This window comes from Chelon labrosus (genome assembly GCF_963514085.1).
Source record: "Chelon labrosus genome assembly, chromosome: 15".
Classification (NCBI taxonomy): Eukaryota; Metazoa; Chordata; class Actinopteri; order Mugiliformes; family Mugilidae; genus Chelon; species Chelon labrosus.
The window spans coordinates 8881873-8897653 of NC_140348.1; the positions used below are offsets into that span (position 1 = coordinate 8881873).

At 44.6% G+C, this 15781-nt stretch overlaps 1 protein-coding gene across 6 annotated transcripts in view; it reads right to left on the bottom strand.

The window, feature by feature from the left end:
• Window positions 1-607: 607 nt before the first annotated feature.
• The window catches only part of ccdc88ab (coiled-coil domain containing 88Ab), a 59971-nt gene continuing 44797 nt past the window's right edge, over window positions 608-15781 (bottom strand). Inside the window, exons 20-37 of one of the 6 annotated variants that reach the window (XM_084562151.1) lie at window positions 15553-15677; window positions 15075-15213; window positions 14380-14556; window positions 14125-14286; window positions 12900-13177; window positions 12546-12689; window positions 12269-12455; window positions 11948-12093; window positions 11750-11842; window positions 11263-11456; window positions 9153-9230; window positions 7379-7615; window positions 7209-7262; window positions 6327-6407; window positions 5721-5810; window positions 5005-5285; window positions 4334-4787; window positions 608-2539 (exon numbers count right to left, since the gene is read on the bottom strand). In XM_084562151.1, coding sequence (XP_084418277.1) covers window positions 2484-2539; window positions 4334-4787; window positions 5005-5285; window positions 5721-5810; window positions 6327-6407; window positions 7209-7262; window positions 7379-7615; window positions 9153-9230; window positions 11263-11456; window positions 11750-11842; window positions 11948-12093; window positions 12269-12455; window positions 12546-12689; window positions 12900-13177; window positions 14125-14286; window positions 14380-14556; window positions 15075-15213; window positions 15553-15677 — 2976 coding nt within the window. In that variant the 3' untranslated portion in view covers window positions 608-2483. Of the gene's footprint in view, window positions 4788-5004; window positions 5286-5720; window positions 5811-6326; window positions 6408-7208; window positions 7263-7378; window positions 7616-9152; window positions 9231-11262; window positions 11457-11749; window positions 11843-11947; window positions 12094-12268; window positions 12456-12545; window positions 12690-12899; window positions 13178-14124; window positions 14287-14379; window positions 14557-15074; window positions 15214-15552; window positions 15678-15781 lie in introns of all 6 variants that reach the window. The other 5 variants (XM_084562146.1, XM_084562147.1, XM_084562148.1 and 2 more) reach the window with 5 other exon arrangements.

Here is a 15781-nt window from a genome sequence, read left to right on the forward strand (position 1 = left end):
TCACTCTGTAGAAATACCAAATTAAGTTAATGCCTGGATATTAAAAAATGAAAAAGAGCAATAAAGATAACTCATGCTAAATTGCTTTATCAGAATTATCTTTTCCACTACATAATTACGTACATTATATTGTAGAATGTGGTGCTAATTTAATTATTTCATTTGGGTGGTTTAATATATTTCATACCGATGGGTTTTATTACGCAAATTTAAATCCTTACAGTAAGTAGTACCCAATACTCCTAAAATGTAGTGGAGGAGAAAGCAAAAATAAAATCTGAATATCCAAATAAAGTGTAGATACCAACAGAACTGCCAAAGTACTTACACATCTGCACATGTCAGCCTCCTAAATGGTTTTAAAGTAGGAACCAACCTCTCTTAAACATTTTAAACACAACAGAATGATCTATTGCAGCGCAGCAGTCATTTAAACTTTGTGTACCCAAAAGAATGTCCCAATGTAGTATTTAGCCCAAGTCAATGTAGCGCAACACTGAACAATTTTCAATCTAGGGTGCGCATGTTACTCATCCAGACCTTTGTTCAACACCATAAGCACAGACTAATGTTCCTAAAAATAACATGTTTGTACAAAATAAACAAGAACACACATAGTCTTGATGAATTTTAATTACATCAAATGGATTCATGTAAAAGTGGAAAAGGAGGAAAACACTGGGTTTCGTCACCACCATCATGTTCAACACAACAACAGAAATCTGCACATGTTCTGTGTGCGCAGGGCATGTCACAGGTCACCTATACTCCAGTCAGATTTACACATATCCTTACAGAGTGCCTCTTAAGGAAATAGACACAATACTGTATGTGCGCTTTATACTGTTAGTTTCCAGTGAGAGCGGGATGAGAAGCGATAAATGAGATGACTGTGTCATTTGCTAAGTTATCTATAGTGAAATCTGATTTTAGAGAAGATGAACAGCATTCGTTCTCGGTTTATCTCCGTGTTCGCATGAGCAATGGCTGCCAACTGCCTTATAGGTGACCTGGAACTCTCCCATGATCAGTCTCTCTCTCTTTCACGCTCAGTTCACACAACTTTCGCTTGTGATTGGCAGGCAATAGATGCCAATCACTGAGCTGTCATGGCTTAGTGTCCAAGTCCATTTGGCATCCTGGCGAGTAAAACTCCCACTGAACACTGTTGTCCTCTTTGATCGGATAAAGGAAGTGGGATGATTGGCTGACTGATTGCCCCATGCAGATTGTGATTCTTCAGTCTGATACAATAACCAGGAGTGTTTTGTGCTGACATGCTTTATGTTGTCTCTGCTTGTGCATTCTGCCCATTTACAAAGACTCTTTTTTTGTGACAATGGGCAGAAGATAATCTGTCTGACTTGGAAGTTTCCAAATGGAGTCATCAGTCTGGTTTATAAGTCGCCCTTTTGGCTGCTGTGTGAACATTGGCACTTTAATCTTAGTCCGAAGAGACTAGTGCACATCTAGCTGTCCCACACATGGCAGTGCAATCTGCCACAGCAGTCTTAATTGGGGGGAAAAAAAAAATAAAAAAAAACTGTCACTGCAACATTTTCTAGTATTTTTAGGTCGTTTCCTTGATTCAAGGAAGAAAAACTAAACAGAGAAGGAAGCCACTTTTCTCTACTGAAGTCCTGGGTTTTAAAAACAAGGGATGAAACTGGGATATACAATCTTTTCTCACTGTAGACGGTCTCAGCAGATTAACTCTACTAGGCTTCAGACTCACAGCTCCAAGGCCACCTTTCTCTCTGAGTCCCAAGCAAGCAAAAGGTGGAAAAAAATAAGAACAGAAATAAGACAGGTTAGGAGGAAAATAGAACAAAAAGAAAGACAATAAAAGAGAGAAAGAAGAAAGTTAGAAGTCAGAAATTGTATCAGCAAAGACAGAGATGTAACAAAAGGAGATGGAAGGAAGCAGTCAGCTTGGATCTACATGCAAGGGGGAAGGATTTCAGCTCTACATCCAAGCCATGCAGCAATGATAGCAGCTTGAGAACAGCAAAGGGTCGACTTGTTTCGCCAGTATCAAACACTCAGCAGTCACCATCACCAACAGCACAAGACGCATCATGAAGGAGGGATACCCTAAGCGGCTCGAGCCCGCAACTCCTCGCATTAGAGATTTGGGGTCAACAACAACAGGCATCCTCTCAGAGCAGCACGGTAAAAGGGCCCATATGCCATGCAGACCGGGGTCCCATCAGGATCTGTGAGCAGGCGTTTGGCACCACAGGGACAGTGAGGGGACGGACAGGACAGTGGGGAGGGGGGCTCTCGGGTAACAGCTTAGAGAAGCAGGGGAAGCAAGTGCACAGCAGGATGGACGACATCTGTTACACCATGTTTTAGGTTCCCATGGAGACAAGACCGAACCCACCCCCCCAACCCCGTTTTTCTTCCTCCCACTTGAGCAGCGCTCACTCACCACGCGCTCGCAGCATGGTAGCAGACAGACGAGGGTGGGGGGGCAGGGTTTAGCAGCCTTGCTGCGGCTCCCCGCTCCTGCTTTTAGACTTTCTGCCCTCCACATCTGTAGGACAAAGGTAATGTTTATGTTACATCTGCAGAGCAACAAGAACACTTTCATTTCCTTTATACCTGCATGTACGGTGAATCAAGATGAATACAATAAAGCATCGACAGAGAACAAAAGCAGAAATAAATTAGAATCTAGAGGCAGACAGTTCTACTAGTATTGGCACAATAAGTAGTGCTCGTCTTTGAGTATAACTTAACGATTACAGTCTGTACAAGATCTTGTCAGTCTAAAACACAAAATCAAATATCATCCATTCTTAAGTTTCCAAATACCAAAAGAAATGATGTTAGCTTCATTCACAAAACAATCTCCAACAGTTCTCAACTTTTCGACTCCATGTTTCAGTATCACAACCTGCCGGAAACCTGAAATTCAATAACCATTGTGTTCATAGTGTATTCTACTCCCTTCACTGTCGACTTTCACTTATCCAACTAAAAACGTCTCTCCGATTATTTGGGGAATGAAGCTTCATCATTTTGTCACCAGCCCAGGAGCTCAGGTAAGATCCACCTGATAGTAACCCATCATCCACGGCAGACCACAAGCTCCAGTCAGTATGAATATAAAAGTAAATACAGAAAAGGAACCAATTGTACAAAAACAAACACTGCACACACCATTAACAGAAACAAACAGAAGGTAAACATGATAACCATTTTGATCACAGCAATCAAAATGAGCATTTCAGGTCGGACTGAGACAGAACCAAGCCATGCAGTTAAAGTTGATGATAACTGAGTTAAAGAGTGAAAAGGACTCCCATTCATCGTATAAAACACAAAGGTGGTAAGAGAACCTATTATCTGGCACACTGCAATTGCAGCTAAAATGTCCCACAATGCTTTGGTCTGTATCAGACGGCTACTTTTGAAATTAGGGGGTCCTGCTGCTGCTATTGTCACTGCATTGACTCAGCCTGTTTTGGCCTCGTATGAAATGCAATCCAATATTTCTGCTCGCTGATCGAAACAGAAATGTGTGTCATGTAAAAACAACCCACTACGGCCGATAATAGTATGTGTTAGCCAGTGAAACAGATTGGATGAGGAAACGATAATGTGGTGAAGGATGGAAGAATATTGATTTCATCAGAGTCCCACCTCAAAGAACAAAACAAGAAAAAGAACCAAAAAAAACAAAAACACAAACAAACACCATTCAGCACCATGTCAAACAGAAAAGAACCCAAATATACCACACAGAGATAGATAGTGCTCTGATAAATACATGCAGTGATGAAGGATTTGTTCTTCATCTATCCTTTCAGTCTCCCCTCTTTTAGCAGAGTTGAGCATCGAGCTGAGCAAGCCAGAAACCTCCCTGTCATTCAAACACACCCGTACTCATACCACAGGGACTGGTTATCCTCTGGGCTCAGCGCCTCGTCTGAATTATTCACATCAACACTCTTGTTGTACTCTTGGCTGGCTGAGCTCAATCTCGTCTGGCCGTTTGACTGACTGTGAGGGGGCTGGCTTTGGGTGGAAATGTGGTCCGGCACAGGGGAAGGGTGGGCTTTATTTGTAACAGGAGGCCCGCTGATGTTGCTGACTAGGGTGGGGTTGAGAGACAGGAAGGGGAGGTTTTTGCCGGCTGACTCGCTAAAGATGGAGTCCATGAACACCGACTCGACAGTGAAGGAAGGGCCGAGGAAAGACTCGAGGGTGGAGAGGTCGGGGTCCTCCAAGCTATGGCAAGGTAAGCTGAGTGACTTGGACATAGGGGTGGTACTGGCGGCGGTAAGGGGTCCCTTTGGGTTGGTGCTGTTGGGGTAGTACTCACTAGGTGTTGGCTGGGAGAGAACCCCCGCCTTGGGGGAAGTAACAGGAGGTGAAGCGTCGACGGACACGGGCTGCCGGTTGTCTTTGGACAGCAGGTCGTGGATGCTGGTGCGCCGCGTGGTGCCCTCAGCGGTGGAGATGACGCTGCTGGCGCGGGGCAGCGTGGAGGAAGCCGAGTCCAGCCGCTCCGAGACGGATGTGGCTTTGCCCTGTGAAGAAAGGCTGGAGCGGAGGGGGGCAGAGCCTCTCACACGGGTGCTCTCGGCCTTTCGTAGAGTTGGGCGCCCTGGTTGACCCGAGGACCTCGGTGGCCGATCGGCGCTGACTGGGGCCGCTTTCCCACTAGATGAGCGCAATATGCCCCGGCCCTTAGTGGAAATGCGCTCTTTCTGTGGATGCTCCGAAGAGGTGGAGAGGCGAGGAGAGTCTATGGTGAGGTTCTCTTGGCTTCCAGACTACAGAGGACAAAGCAAACAAACTGTGTTAAGTACAGAATAATTAGAACCATCATACAATCGTTTATAGACAGAAAAAATTAAATATGTTGGTATTAATAAAGAAGATAATCAACAGATTTACTTCCTGGAGTGATTAATACCTAGGAAAATATTTTATTTAATTTTCACAAAAGCGTGATCCTCCTCCTGCGCAGGTTTTTATGCAACACCTCACCTCTGCAGGATCGATACCCTCGTCCAGGAACTGCTGCAGGGAAAGCACCTCGCCGGCCGGAGACCCCGTCTTTCTGATCTGCGTCTGGCCGGGGCTGCCTGCGGCGCCGGATGGGTCGAGGGACCGGCGCAGCTGCAGGGGGCTCTGGTGAGAGGAGCGAGAGGAGGAGGGCTGCTGCACGGGGCTACTGCCGCTGCTGGACCACACCTCCTGGTCCAGACTCAGGCTGAACTCGCCACTGCTCTCGCTGTGAGGCCTGCTGAGGCTGCCGTTCAACGTGCCTGTGGGAGGCGCAGGCGGTTATTAGATGACGGGGAAAGTAATCGATGATTTTTATCATTCACTGCTAGGAAGCTACATTAGTATTGATCGGATTTTTCAGTTATTTGCAGCATGCAATCTAAATTTTAAGCCTTTGTTACTGAAATGCACTACAGCCCGCTACAGATTAATCTTTTCTATGGTGCACCTGTATGTCACCTGTCCCGTTTGGATTTGTTAAATACATCACCTCAAAACTTTCTTTTTCGTAGACAATTTTAACCTTTAAATTAGGAAAAATAGACGTGATCAAATTCTCACTAGGGGCCACATTAAAGTAGGTTTTGGAAAAGGCGTCAAAGAACGAGATAAAAGGCAACAAAAGAGGAAAGTCAGATTAGTTAGCCGACAGTAGTACAGGCAGAGGAACAGGGTCAGAGGAAGGAGGAGCATACCTTTGCCCTCCAGAGGAGAAGTGAGGTGGGAGTTATTGTTACTATTGCTACTGGTGGTCCTGTTGCTATGGAGACTGGAGGGTCTGGAGGCTGGGTAAGGGACGAGAGGGAAGACGCACGTACACACAGTTAGGATTTATTCATGCTAACAAGTGCCCACACCAACATGCACTGACATAAGGAGTAACATATATCAGTGTGGCAGAGCGTCTCCCGCTGGGGCAGCAGATGGCACATGCCAGGCAGACGGACAGGAAGGGTGGCTCAGTGCCAGGCTGCCGCCCCAATATGTCCATTCAGTACACAAAGAACCGACAAAGAGCGAGGGCAGGGACACATAAATACAAGGACCAATCCACTTTAGGGGGAAGGAAAAGAAAGGAAAAAGAACAGAGTGCTGACAATGTGACCTTGCTCCTAAGCGGGGATAGATGCAGCTGGAAGCCAGTGACCGTGAAATCCTCTCAGACTGGTTGTCAGGACATGCGTGACACCACATTACCATTCTGAATCCACTTCTACATTACTGATCAGTATCAGAGTTGCTATTATGTCTAGGAAAAGCAGCCCATTGCGATCTCCAGTGCCGAAAGATTTGTCACTTACTACAGATGCTACAGGGCACTCTGCACATAGCGCTCTGCTCAACAGGAGAAGGACACAAAGCACTGCTATACACCTGCAGGCCTGATGAAACACACACACACACACAATGCAACACACCCACATGGTGAATTGTGATGAGTAACGTGAAGTCCCATGTTTGATGGGACTTCACGTTACTCATTACTGCTGCTCACAATGCAACAACTTTAAGATCTCTTAATGCTTTGAAACACATACATTTTTAAAGTTACTTTAAAAATCAATAACCATCACATAATACCTCTGGAAGACGACCTATTGGCTGATACATTGTCTCATAATATTTTTTTTGAGTGCCTTCTGGGATCAGTTGGGTCTTGCAGATACAGTTTAATGACTATTTGGGACAATAAATGGTCATTAACGCGAGTTAGATACTTCAACAGTTTGAGTGGACCTATTTGTTGGCAGTAGGACATAAGACTTCGCTTAAGTGCTAGGAATGTGTGTCAGTAGTTTGGCGACTGCTTCACAACTGGGTCATCTACATTAGATGGGCACAGAACTGATGAATAGTTGGCTGGCTGCAGATTAACATCCCTGGATAACGTTCTAACTCCTGAATTAGAGTCAATCCTACTTTCAGTAGGAGCTGATCTCCCTCTGTCTCTTCTGCTCTCAACTAAAATTGCTTCAGCAACTGTAGATCAGGCTTAATCAAAGGGCAGGAAGGCAGGCCAAAGATTAGCAGTGGGAGTACTGAGGACACGACCTGCTTTTTTTTGGGTCTGTTCAATCTTTCTCCTCATTTAAAAGAAATTTAGATTCTCTGCTGGCGTTGATAGGCAGCAGCCACTGGTTTTCTCCTCATTTGACACATATACAGTTTAATTCTGGTCTTACCATGACTCTTGGGGTCATCTGTAGAGCCGGCGACATCCTCGCACGAGGCATTACCTGTTGAGATACAGATGAAAGTGATGCTACAGCTCTCTGTGGCGACACAAATATCTTTACACAAATGATTCTAGTCTAAGAAGCCATCGCATAAAAAAATAAAACAGCTTCCTGACCTTTGACCTGCAGCCGGAGCTTGGCCCTGCTGTGTCCTGCCGAGGGCAGAGTGAGGGCAGCACAGTCGATGGCATTGGTGGAAAAGGCGAGCTCCTTCATGCGCTGTCCGCTGCGCCTGCTGCTGCCCGTCATGCCGCTGTCTCCGGCTTCAGTCCCGTCCAGGTTATCGATGCTGCACGCCCACTGAGCCCCCGTGCCACCTGCCACCGCCATGGTCTGCAGCAGGTCGTTCATGGCTGCACGGACGGATGGAATGATGGAAGTGAAGACAAGAACTGAAATTAGACACTTTCTTATCACACCTCAAGTTCTTTGCCCAGAATTGATGGAATTTATGAATTAATATACTATTTTGTTACAGACTGCTGCATGACTAAAGGGATTCAAAATGGCTCAGGTTGCTAAAATATCATTAAAATTGGAGGATTACCTCTCTAAATATAACTTTTCTACCTAATCTAGTATCCTCATAAAGACCGCGGATCAGAAAATAGGTTGACGGACAAAGTACTGCCCTTTTGATGAGATTTTAATCAAAATGATAAAGAGGTTTAATACCGTTTCAATCATAAAGTCACCTTGTAGCATACAACAAAATCAAACCAAACTTGACGAAAGTCGAGGCCAATGCAGGATTTCAACAATATGGAATGTCAGTCAAAGTGCACAAAGATGGCAGTGGCATGGCTAATCCAGGTATGTTTTATTAAGATTTTACTTTTGTACTTCACCGATTATCTTTATGCACTTTGTTTATGGAGCCGTGTGCGGCGGCAGAGAAGCATGAAGGCATGCAGAGCTGCTCCGAGCAGCAGCAGCAGCAGCAGCAGCACTGTACACAACAGATCTGAGTGAGGCAAGTCCATGTCAGCGGAATAAGATCTGAAATGCAGCACGCTGACAGAGGAAGCGAGAGAGAGATACAGAGAGAGAGACAGACAGAAAGAATAAAGGCTCCATTTCAAGTCCTCCATGGTGAGTGCGAGCGTTGATCAGGCGATTTTTGTTTTGTCATGCTGTAATCAAAGGCGGAGGCAAGCACACCACAGGCGCATGAAAGGCAAACCCGCCGTCCCTCACACCCTCTCACACACACACGCATAAAGCCTTTCGTACAATATAAACAAACAAAATGAGACCACAGAGCACATGACAAAGCTGCCCATAAAGTTGTCCTTTGCATTGTGATTCGTGAAAAGCTGAGCTTTGGTCGAGAAAACGTGACTCTACCAGAGGCACACGTCCAGAAAGAGGAAATTCATCTTTTAACAGTTTATTCCTAAAACATATATTTTCATTTGTACATCTTTGCCTTAAGAAGTTTGTGTTATTGCGTGGATAGTGAGAACAAAGTGACACAACGCTGGTGGACGCTAATAAAGACTTATAGAAGATACTCTACAGGAGAGAGTGGAGGCGGCAGACGTATGGCGGAGGAGGTGACGGAGGAGGTGACGGAGGGATGGTGATTACTAGGAGAAAATTAAAAGGACAAGTCACTGATGTCTCAGGATGGAGCACTGGGTTCAGTGACTATGACAAATTTAAGACGGAATTATTTTTTCCAGATGTCAGTCAACGTCACCATGGATCAAATTGTGTCTTGGATATTAGATAGAGCAGCTGTGGCTTCAAACCAAAGCTACACCGTCACTGCCCCACAGTGTGACCACCCTGTCATCAGTGACCGCTCCTTCTTTGTTTCCCCTAGCCTGACAATAGGAGGGAGGGGAGGCAGAGGAAGACTAGCGTAGCGGCTAACGAAGGTCTTACACATGGAGCGCCGGTAGATGGCCTTGGCCTTGTCTTTGTCCTTGGATCTGTTCCTCATGAAAGGCAACCTTTTTATAGCTGTCAGAGCGCAGGCCAGAGACAGACAGACAGACAGACAAGAGAGGGGAGAGACAGAGAGAGCGACAGAACGAGCCGGAGGGAGGCGGAGGAAAAGAAAACAAAGAGAAAAGGAGGGCAGAACAGAGGGATGTGGTTAACAGTTTAACAAAGAGAGCCAGAGAGAGAGAGAGAGCTGAGACCCTGGACACTCAACTGGACAACAGACAACAATGCAAGAGACACAACTAGAATATATGACTTAAAAACAGATGGATCATCCTATTTTATAGACCAAATGTAACATATTACACCCAACAGAAATACTGCTGAAAACACGTATGTACATTTTAATCTGTGTTCAGCTCCACTGAGTTTTAAATGATAATTTATCATGTTTCTAATAAATAAAATGGTTGCTGAAGTGTTTTTAAGATGGATTAAATGCATTTTTTAAAACCCTAGTAATACTTTAGAAGGGCAGACTTTTATATGCAACAAAACATCATGTTAACAAATAAAAAAAACAGACACACACTATGCAAATACACACACACACACACGCCTTCTATCTGCACACAAACACACACAGACTCACTCGTGTTACCGGTCTCGACTAATGTATACCTCATTACCAACTGATTTCAAAGCATTTACGTACTGTACACAACGACACGACTGTGGACACGTTACCACATCTAGATGACACATAGAAGACGAGTATTAAATGGTGCAATCAGGAGTGAAGAGGGGACAAATTAACAGCGTTTCCAGCACAAAGAATAAGACACTAAGTGTTTTACTCCATACTTGATGTGTAATGTCTGTGTTAATGAACGCTTTACTACATATCTGTCATTATAAGCTTTTTGTCTTATAATGTGAAATAAATACTTGCTGTTTCCGAGTTACAAAAATATATCTGTGAAAGTTGTCATGGCATATCCAAAAACAGGACGCGACAAACCTGTCTTGCAACAATGCATTGCACCTTTTAATAGCTACGATGCTATGATAGAGTGCGTTTGTTTCTTATTTACAGGTGAGCTGCACAGATCGGCAGGTCAACGTGTCTGTCACTTGGAGCTCAATAGCCTTAGACACGTTGGAGGAAGTTAACAATGACACAGACCTGGGACATAACAGAACCATTTTCCAGTGTTTGAACTATGAGAGGTGCACTTGATTCAACTTGACTCCAAACTCTTAAATACTTGACCACACTTCTAACACTGTCAACCTCGCAGCTAAAAGCGGATCAAAAGCGATGACGCAGAACCAGATATACTTCGTGGTCTATTTTATTCTACACATCTTTTTAAAGCCTGACACACGCTACCCAGAACGCACTGCTGATAGTGGAGGTAGAATTCAGCCTAAAGCAGTGATGATCGCTCTATACGCCCAGAAGCCGCCTCTCCATTTCAAATCATGCAGTCTTCAGTTGTAGTTGACTCAAACTGACTTTAATGTATGAAACTGGTGTATTTTCCATTTAAAATCTCCTTGACAGTGATGGTATTTCCCATAAATAACTTAATTCATTTGACCAAATGCACCTCGTGTTTTTTCAAACACAAGAAATCCATGTAATTATTTTTAACCAGGTCAGAGGTGGAGAGTCAACCCTGTGGTGCTGCACAGCTCAGATGTAAAGTCTACGACAGCTGAGTGACATGGACAATGGACTCACGAAAACATGCCCTGAGAGACGTGACAGTTGGCTCATAAGCCCCGCCCACCCTCCCCATCCGCTGCATACCATTGGACGAACCCTGTACTTGGGCATGGGACTGCTGCCCTCTCCTCCCTTTGCAGAGAGAGAGGGAGAGAGATAAAGAAGCAAATGAGCAGTTAGGGGAGGACACACACTCATCCACCCACCCAGGCAATGCACACATTCACCAAACAGCAGAGTGCTTTTGAATTTCTTGTTCTACTCAATATTTTGCATAATCGTTTGTGTATGCAGCTCTATTTTATCACAGCTGCCTTCTCTGTGCATTGTTCGGGCAGGTAACCGAATCTACAACTGTGTTTTCTTTGTACTCACTGCTCTTTCGTGTGAGCGTGTCGTCTAGCGAGTTGGAGCCGGAGCCTATGGACAGGCTGTCCTGGCTGTCCTGGGGGAACGTCAGGAAACTGTCTCCAAACTCTGAGCGAGACGGAGTCAGCGTGAGGGAACGCATCCTCTCCCTCTTCGGCTTGATCAGCTTCTTCATCTTCAGAGTGATCCAGTTGCCTCGCCTACGAAGGAGGCACAGAGTGAAGAGAAATTAAACCAGGATATAAATCAATACATAGTTCAATGAAAAGAGTAGAAGCTGGATGTATTTTGAGTGATTTCTTCCAGGTGTTTTCTCTAGTCTAAAACTTTATTAATCCTCCAAGTCTTTCTTCAGATGACATTGAGTAAAAAGTGCCAACACAGAGCTATTTAATGCTCTGCAGGTCATACATATTTGATGCATCCCTTCCTGCCACTGCGGTGCTCGCTTCCATTTTCACATTTCACGTAACTAAATAAAGTTGCTTTCTACCTGCGTGGAGGCGAAGGATCATAGAACTTGTACTGGTCCATGATCTTCTCCTCCAGCTTCTCCTTCTGTCTCCTCAGCTCATTCAGCTTGTCTCTAAAAGTTGGACAAAGGAGAGAAGAGCCAGTAAAATATACAAGAAAAAAATATCAACCAAACATAAATGCAGTTTTGGTTTGTTTTTGTACAGCAAGGGTTTACATGTATTGTCTTTGCTCAACGTGGAACAGGTCTTTGCTCTCCATGGTCTGCTCCAGCAGTGTGCGATTCTGCAGCATCAGAGTCTGGATCTGGTCCAACAGGTGACGATTCTCCTCCTCCAAGTTTCCTTTCAGCTGGCTCAACAACTAACACACACACACACACACAGACGGATATATGAAAGAGACGCTCATACGCCTGGCTAAGTGACAAATATGATCAATAAAAAGGTAGACCAATCCCAACACAGCTGGATTAAGAAGTTGTGGCTACAAATAGGATCCATTAAAAAGAGACGAGACGAGAAGATAATCTCCTCACCTCACACTGGTTGGTGAGCTTGGTGGAGGTGATGTCCAGCTGCTGGTACTCCTCCTTCAGTTTAGAGAACTCAGCCTCCAGCTTGGTCTGATCCAGCTTGGCGCTGTTCAGCTGGCTCTTAATGGCCTTATGGTCCAGCTGGAGATTCTCATTGTCTTTCACCAGCTGACGATAGGCAGTATTGAGTCTGAGGAGACAGCAGAGAGATTCCTTAGTAATTCAGTCTCAAAAAGAGTGCATCACGTTTCATATAACTACTGATGTGGTTTCATCTGACCTATCGTTTTCCTCTTTGAGCAGTTTGTACTGGTCAGCTGTGGCTTGGTGGCTCTGGTTCTCCAGTGCCATCTTTTCCTGCTGCTCCTTCAAATTCTTCTCCAGATCCTGCAGTTCCCCCTTTCTCTGCAGGAGCTGTTTATACCTGTTCGCACAAAAATACACATTAGAACGTGTTCCAGGGCGACCAAGACAAAACAGTGTACGGTCTCACATAGTTAGTGTGCTGCTTTTTTATTTGCACTCATAAGAAAACGTGCAAAAGAAGGTCAGAGGACATTATAAAGTCAGTAAGACTTGAACTGGAATTAGACTTCAGCATGTGCACATCCCATGCTACTAAATCATGTCTCACTTGTCCTCCAAGTCCCTGTGCTGCTGCTCCAGGCTCTTGTGGGAGGTCTTCAGGCCGCCGTGCTTCCCGATCAGCGCTTCATACTCGACCGCCTGCCTCTCGTGGAGCGCCGCCAGCTTCTCGTGATCGCGCAGGAGCATCTCGTAGGTGGTCCTCAGCTCCTCTTTCTCTTTCAGCGCTCCCTCGCGCTCTCCCTCCACACTGCTCTGCTGGCTCTGCAGCTGGGCGTTCTGGGCCATGAGGGACCCACTCTGCGAGCTCAGGGTGGAGTTCTCCACCTATGGAGGAGGGATACATCAGGAAAACAGGTAGGAGCATTGGCCTCCTTAAATCAAACCTCTAAGGACAAATAAGCAGAAGTTGCGGCTTTTGGTCTATAGGGGGCAGTGTGCCTCTTTACAGTCTGCTCTCCAGCTTTATTGTAACCTCCATGTACTGAACACCAGCAGGAAAGCTGTTTCTTTTCATGTTTCCTTTATGGTCACAGCGGTTTGCTTGACTCAAATCCCTCAACAGTCAATGACTTGTGTGTGTATTGACACTGTGACACACGCGCCGTCTACAGGTGCCGACACACCTCCAGCGCACACACACCTGCCTACATTTGCCCTCACACAGCCCACTTTACACATAAGGCGACATACACAAACAGCTAGAAGCTACTGTAGGATCAGTGTAAATCCTGTCGCCAATAAGAAGGGTTTGAATTGCTGCCAAACAGGGAGGACAAGTCTAAATCCATAGCAGGGGGGCAAAGCAGCCTGGCAAGGCAACTGTACAAACAAGTCTGTAGCATGTAGCAATGTATTCTAAATATATTTTATTAAGAAATCAGCTTTAACATAAGGATATATACTGCACATGTTAGTCAGACGTACTCCGAAAATAATAAATATAGGTGAATATATATAAAAGGTGGATTTTCCCCATCTTCATCAGATCGTAAAAACAACTCAGATTTGTGATTTGTGATTACAAATTAAAAAACTGATGTGAAAATATTTATTTTCTGCAACCGACACCTAACTAATGATTATTTATTTCTTAAGTGGAAATAAAAAAAATATTGGCAAATGTTGTTTAAAATGGGTAATTAGGATTGGAAATTGCATTGCATTGGAAATATTCAAGTTAGTGTGAGGAATCTTGAAGTAAATCTACCTGCTATCTAGGAAGCAGTCATGGTTTGTTTGCTGAGCAGTGTGTAGGATGTGCAGGGGATTACCTGCAGCTTGGCATTCTGCGTCTGTAGTGTGGTATTGTTCTCCTGTAAGGAGGCGGTCTGTCTCTGCAGAGCCACTATCTGAGCCTGCAGGTTGGAGCTCTGAGTTTCCAATTGTTTGAGCTGACTCCTCAGGGCCACCTTCTCAGCCTGCAGCGTGGCATTCTGGGAAAAACACACAGAGAAGTGTTTGTACTCAGAATTCATACAGCCAAGTCACACACGTCCCCTTAAATTCTTGATACTAAACTAACTTACATTTCTTTCCACCTCAATGAGTCTGTCTTTGACTTTCAACAGCTCCCTGGTGGCTTCATGGCTCTCTTTCTCCCACTTCCTGACAGTCTGAGGGTCCTCCCCTCCTCTAGGAGGAGAGCTCTGCACCATCCTCTCCTCTTCCTCTCTCTGACGCAGCGCCTCGTAGTTTTTCTTCACCTGGGGAGAGACGAGTATGGCAAAACAATAAAATACCTTTGCTGCTCCTTCTGTACGTCAACGCCAATATTCTATGTACATTCAAGATGGCTTTAAAATGAACACCAAATCGATTCTAACCAATAGTTTTCGTCTCAGTTTTGTGGACCCATTTGCGTCAAAACGGAAAGCAGACAGTCTCCATACCACTCCACCTCTTTCAGACTGTTACAGCCTCATGAATAGATAAACTGGTGATAGAAGTGGAGGAGCAAATGAATAAATTATGCATCAGCCTTGAGAAGCCCTCTGTGTTTTCAGTGCTTCTAGTGTTTTGAACTGCAGGGTAAAGATTTCAGGACACATTGTTCTCAAGTGGCACGTCGGTGTTTTGGCTTTCTTGAAGGTTTTTGAGAGATGTGTTTTCACACTGGGTTTGATTTTACACCTGTACATGCAATATAACCAAGTTACTGAACATTTTTATCGATGCATTCATATATTTGTTTTGAACGTGTAGATTTCTGCTGGTTACTGACCGTCTTCAGCTCCTGACGAAGTTGCTGGTTGAGGTTTGAGGACTCCTGAAGTCGGGCCTCAAGTGCTGCAATCTTCTCCTCTTTGATCTCCAAAGTTGATTTCAGAGTTGACTCCAGTTTGGATTCGAGGAGCTTAAACCTAACAATGAAGATTCAGTTAGCTGTGTGTTTGTGTGTATATTTTTGCGTCTAGTACAGAGTGTGTGCATAGCAAGGCCAATTTGGCAAGAGTGTAGCTGGGAAGAAGATACTTGCTCAGAAATCTCCCACAGAAGACTGAGATTATTTAAAACCACAGCATCTAATATAAAATAGGCCAGAGACCTGAATTATGTGGAGTCCCCACTGAGTTAATCACTTTTAATGATTCCGATCCCAAGATGACAGACTTATTAGTTCATGTTCGAGTTTCCTGTTGAAACAGTTTTAAGAGCCAAAGCAGAGCAGTGAATATTGCAGGTGTATTTCTTGTGTGTACCTGTCGTCCGAGCTCTCGTCGTGCAGGAGCCTCTCTTTGTTCAGTCCAATCTTCTCCAACTCATGAGTCAGTTTCTCTAGATCATTATTCATCTGCTGAGTCCGCAGCTTCTCACTCACAAGCTCCTAAAACACACAACAACATACTTTTTGAATCACACGGAATATCAGCTATTAATCATAATTTAATATAACAAAATCATAATTAGCTCACTTTTAGCATATACGTT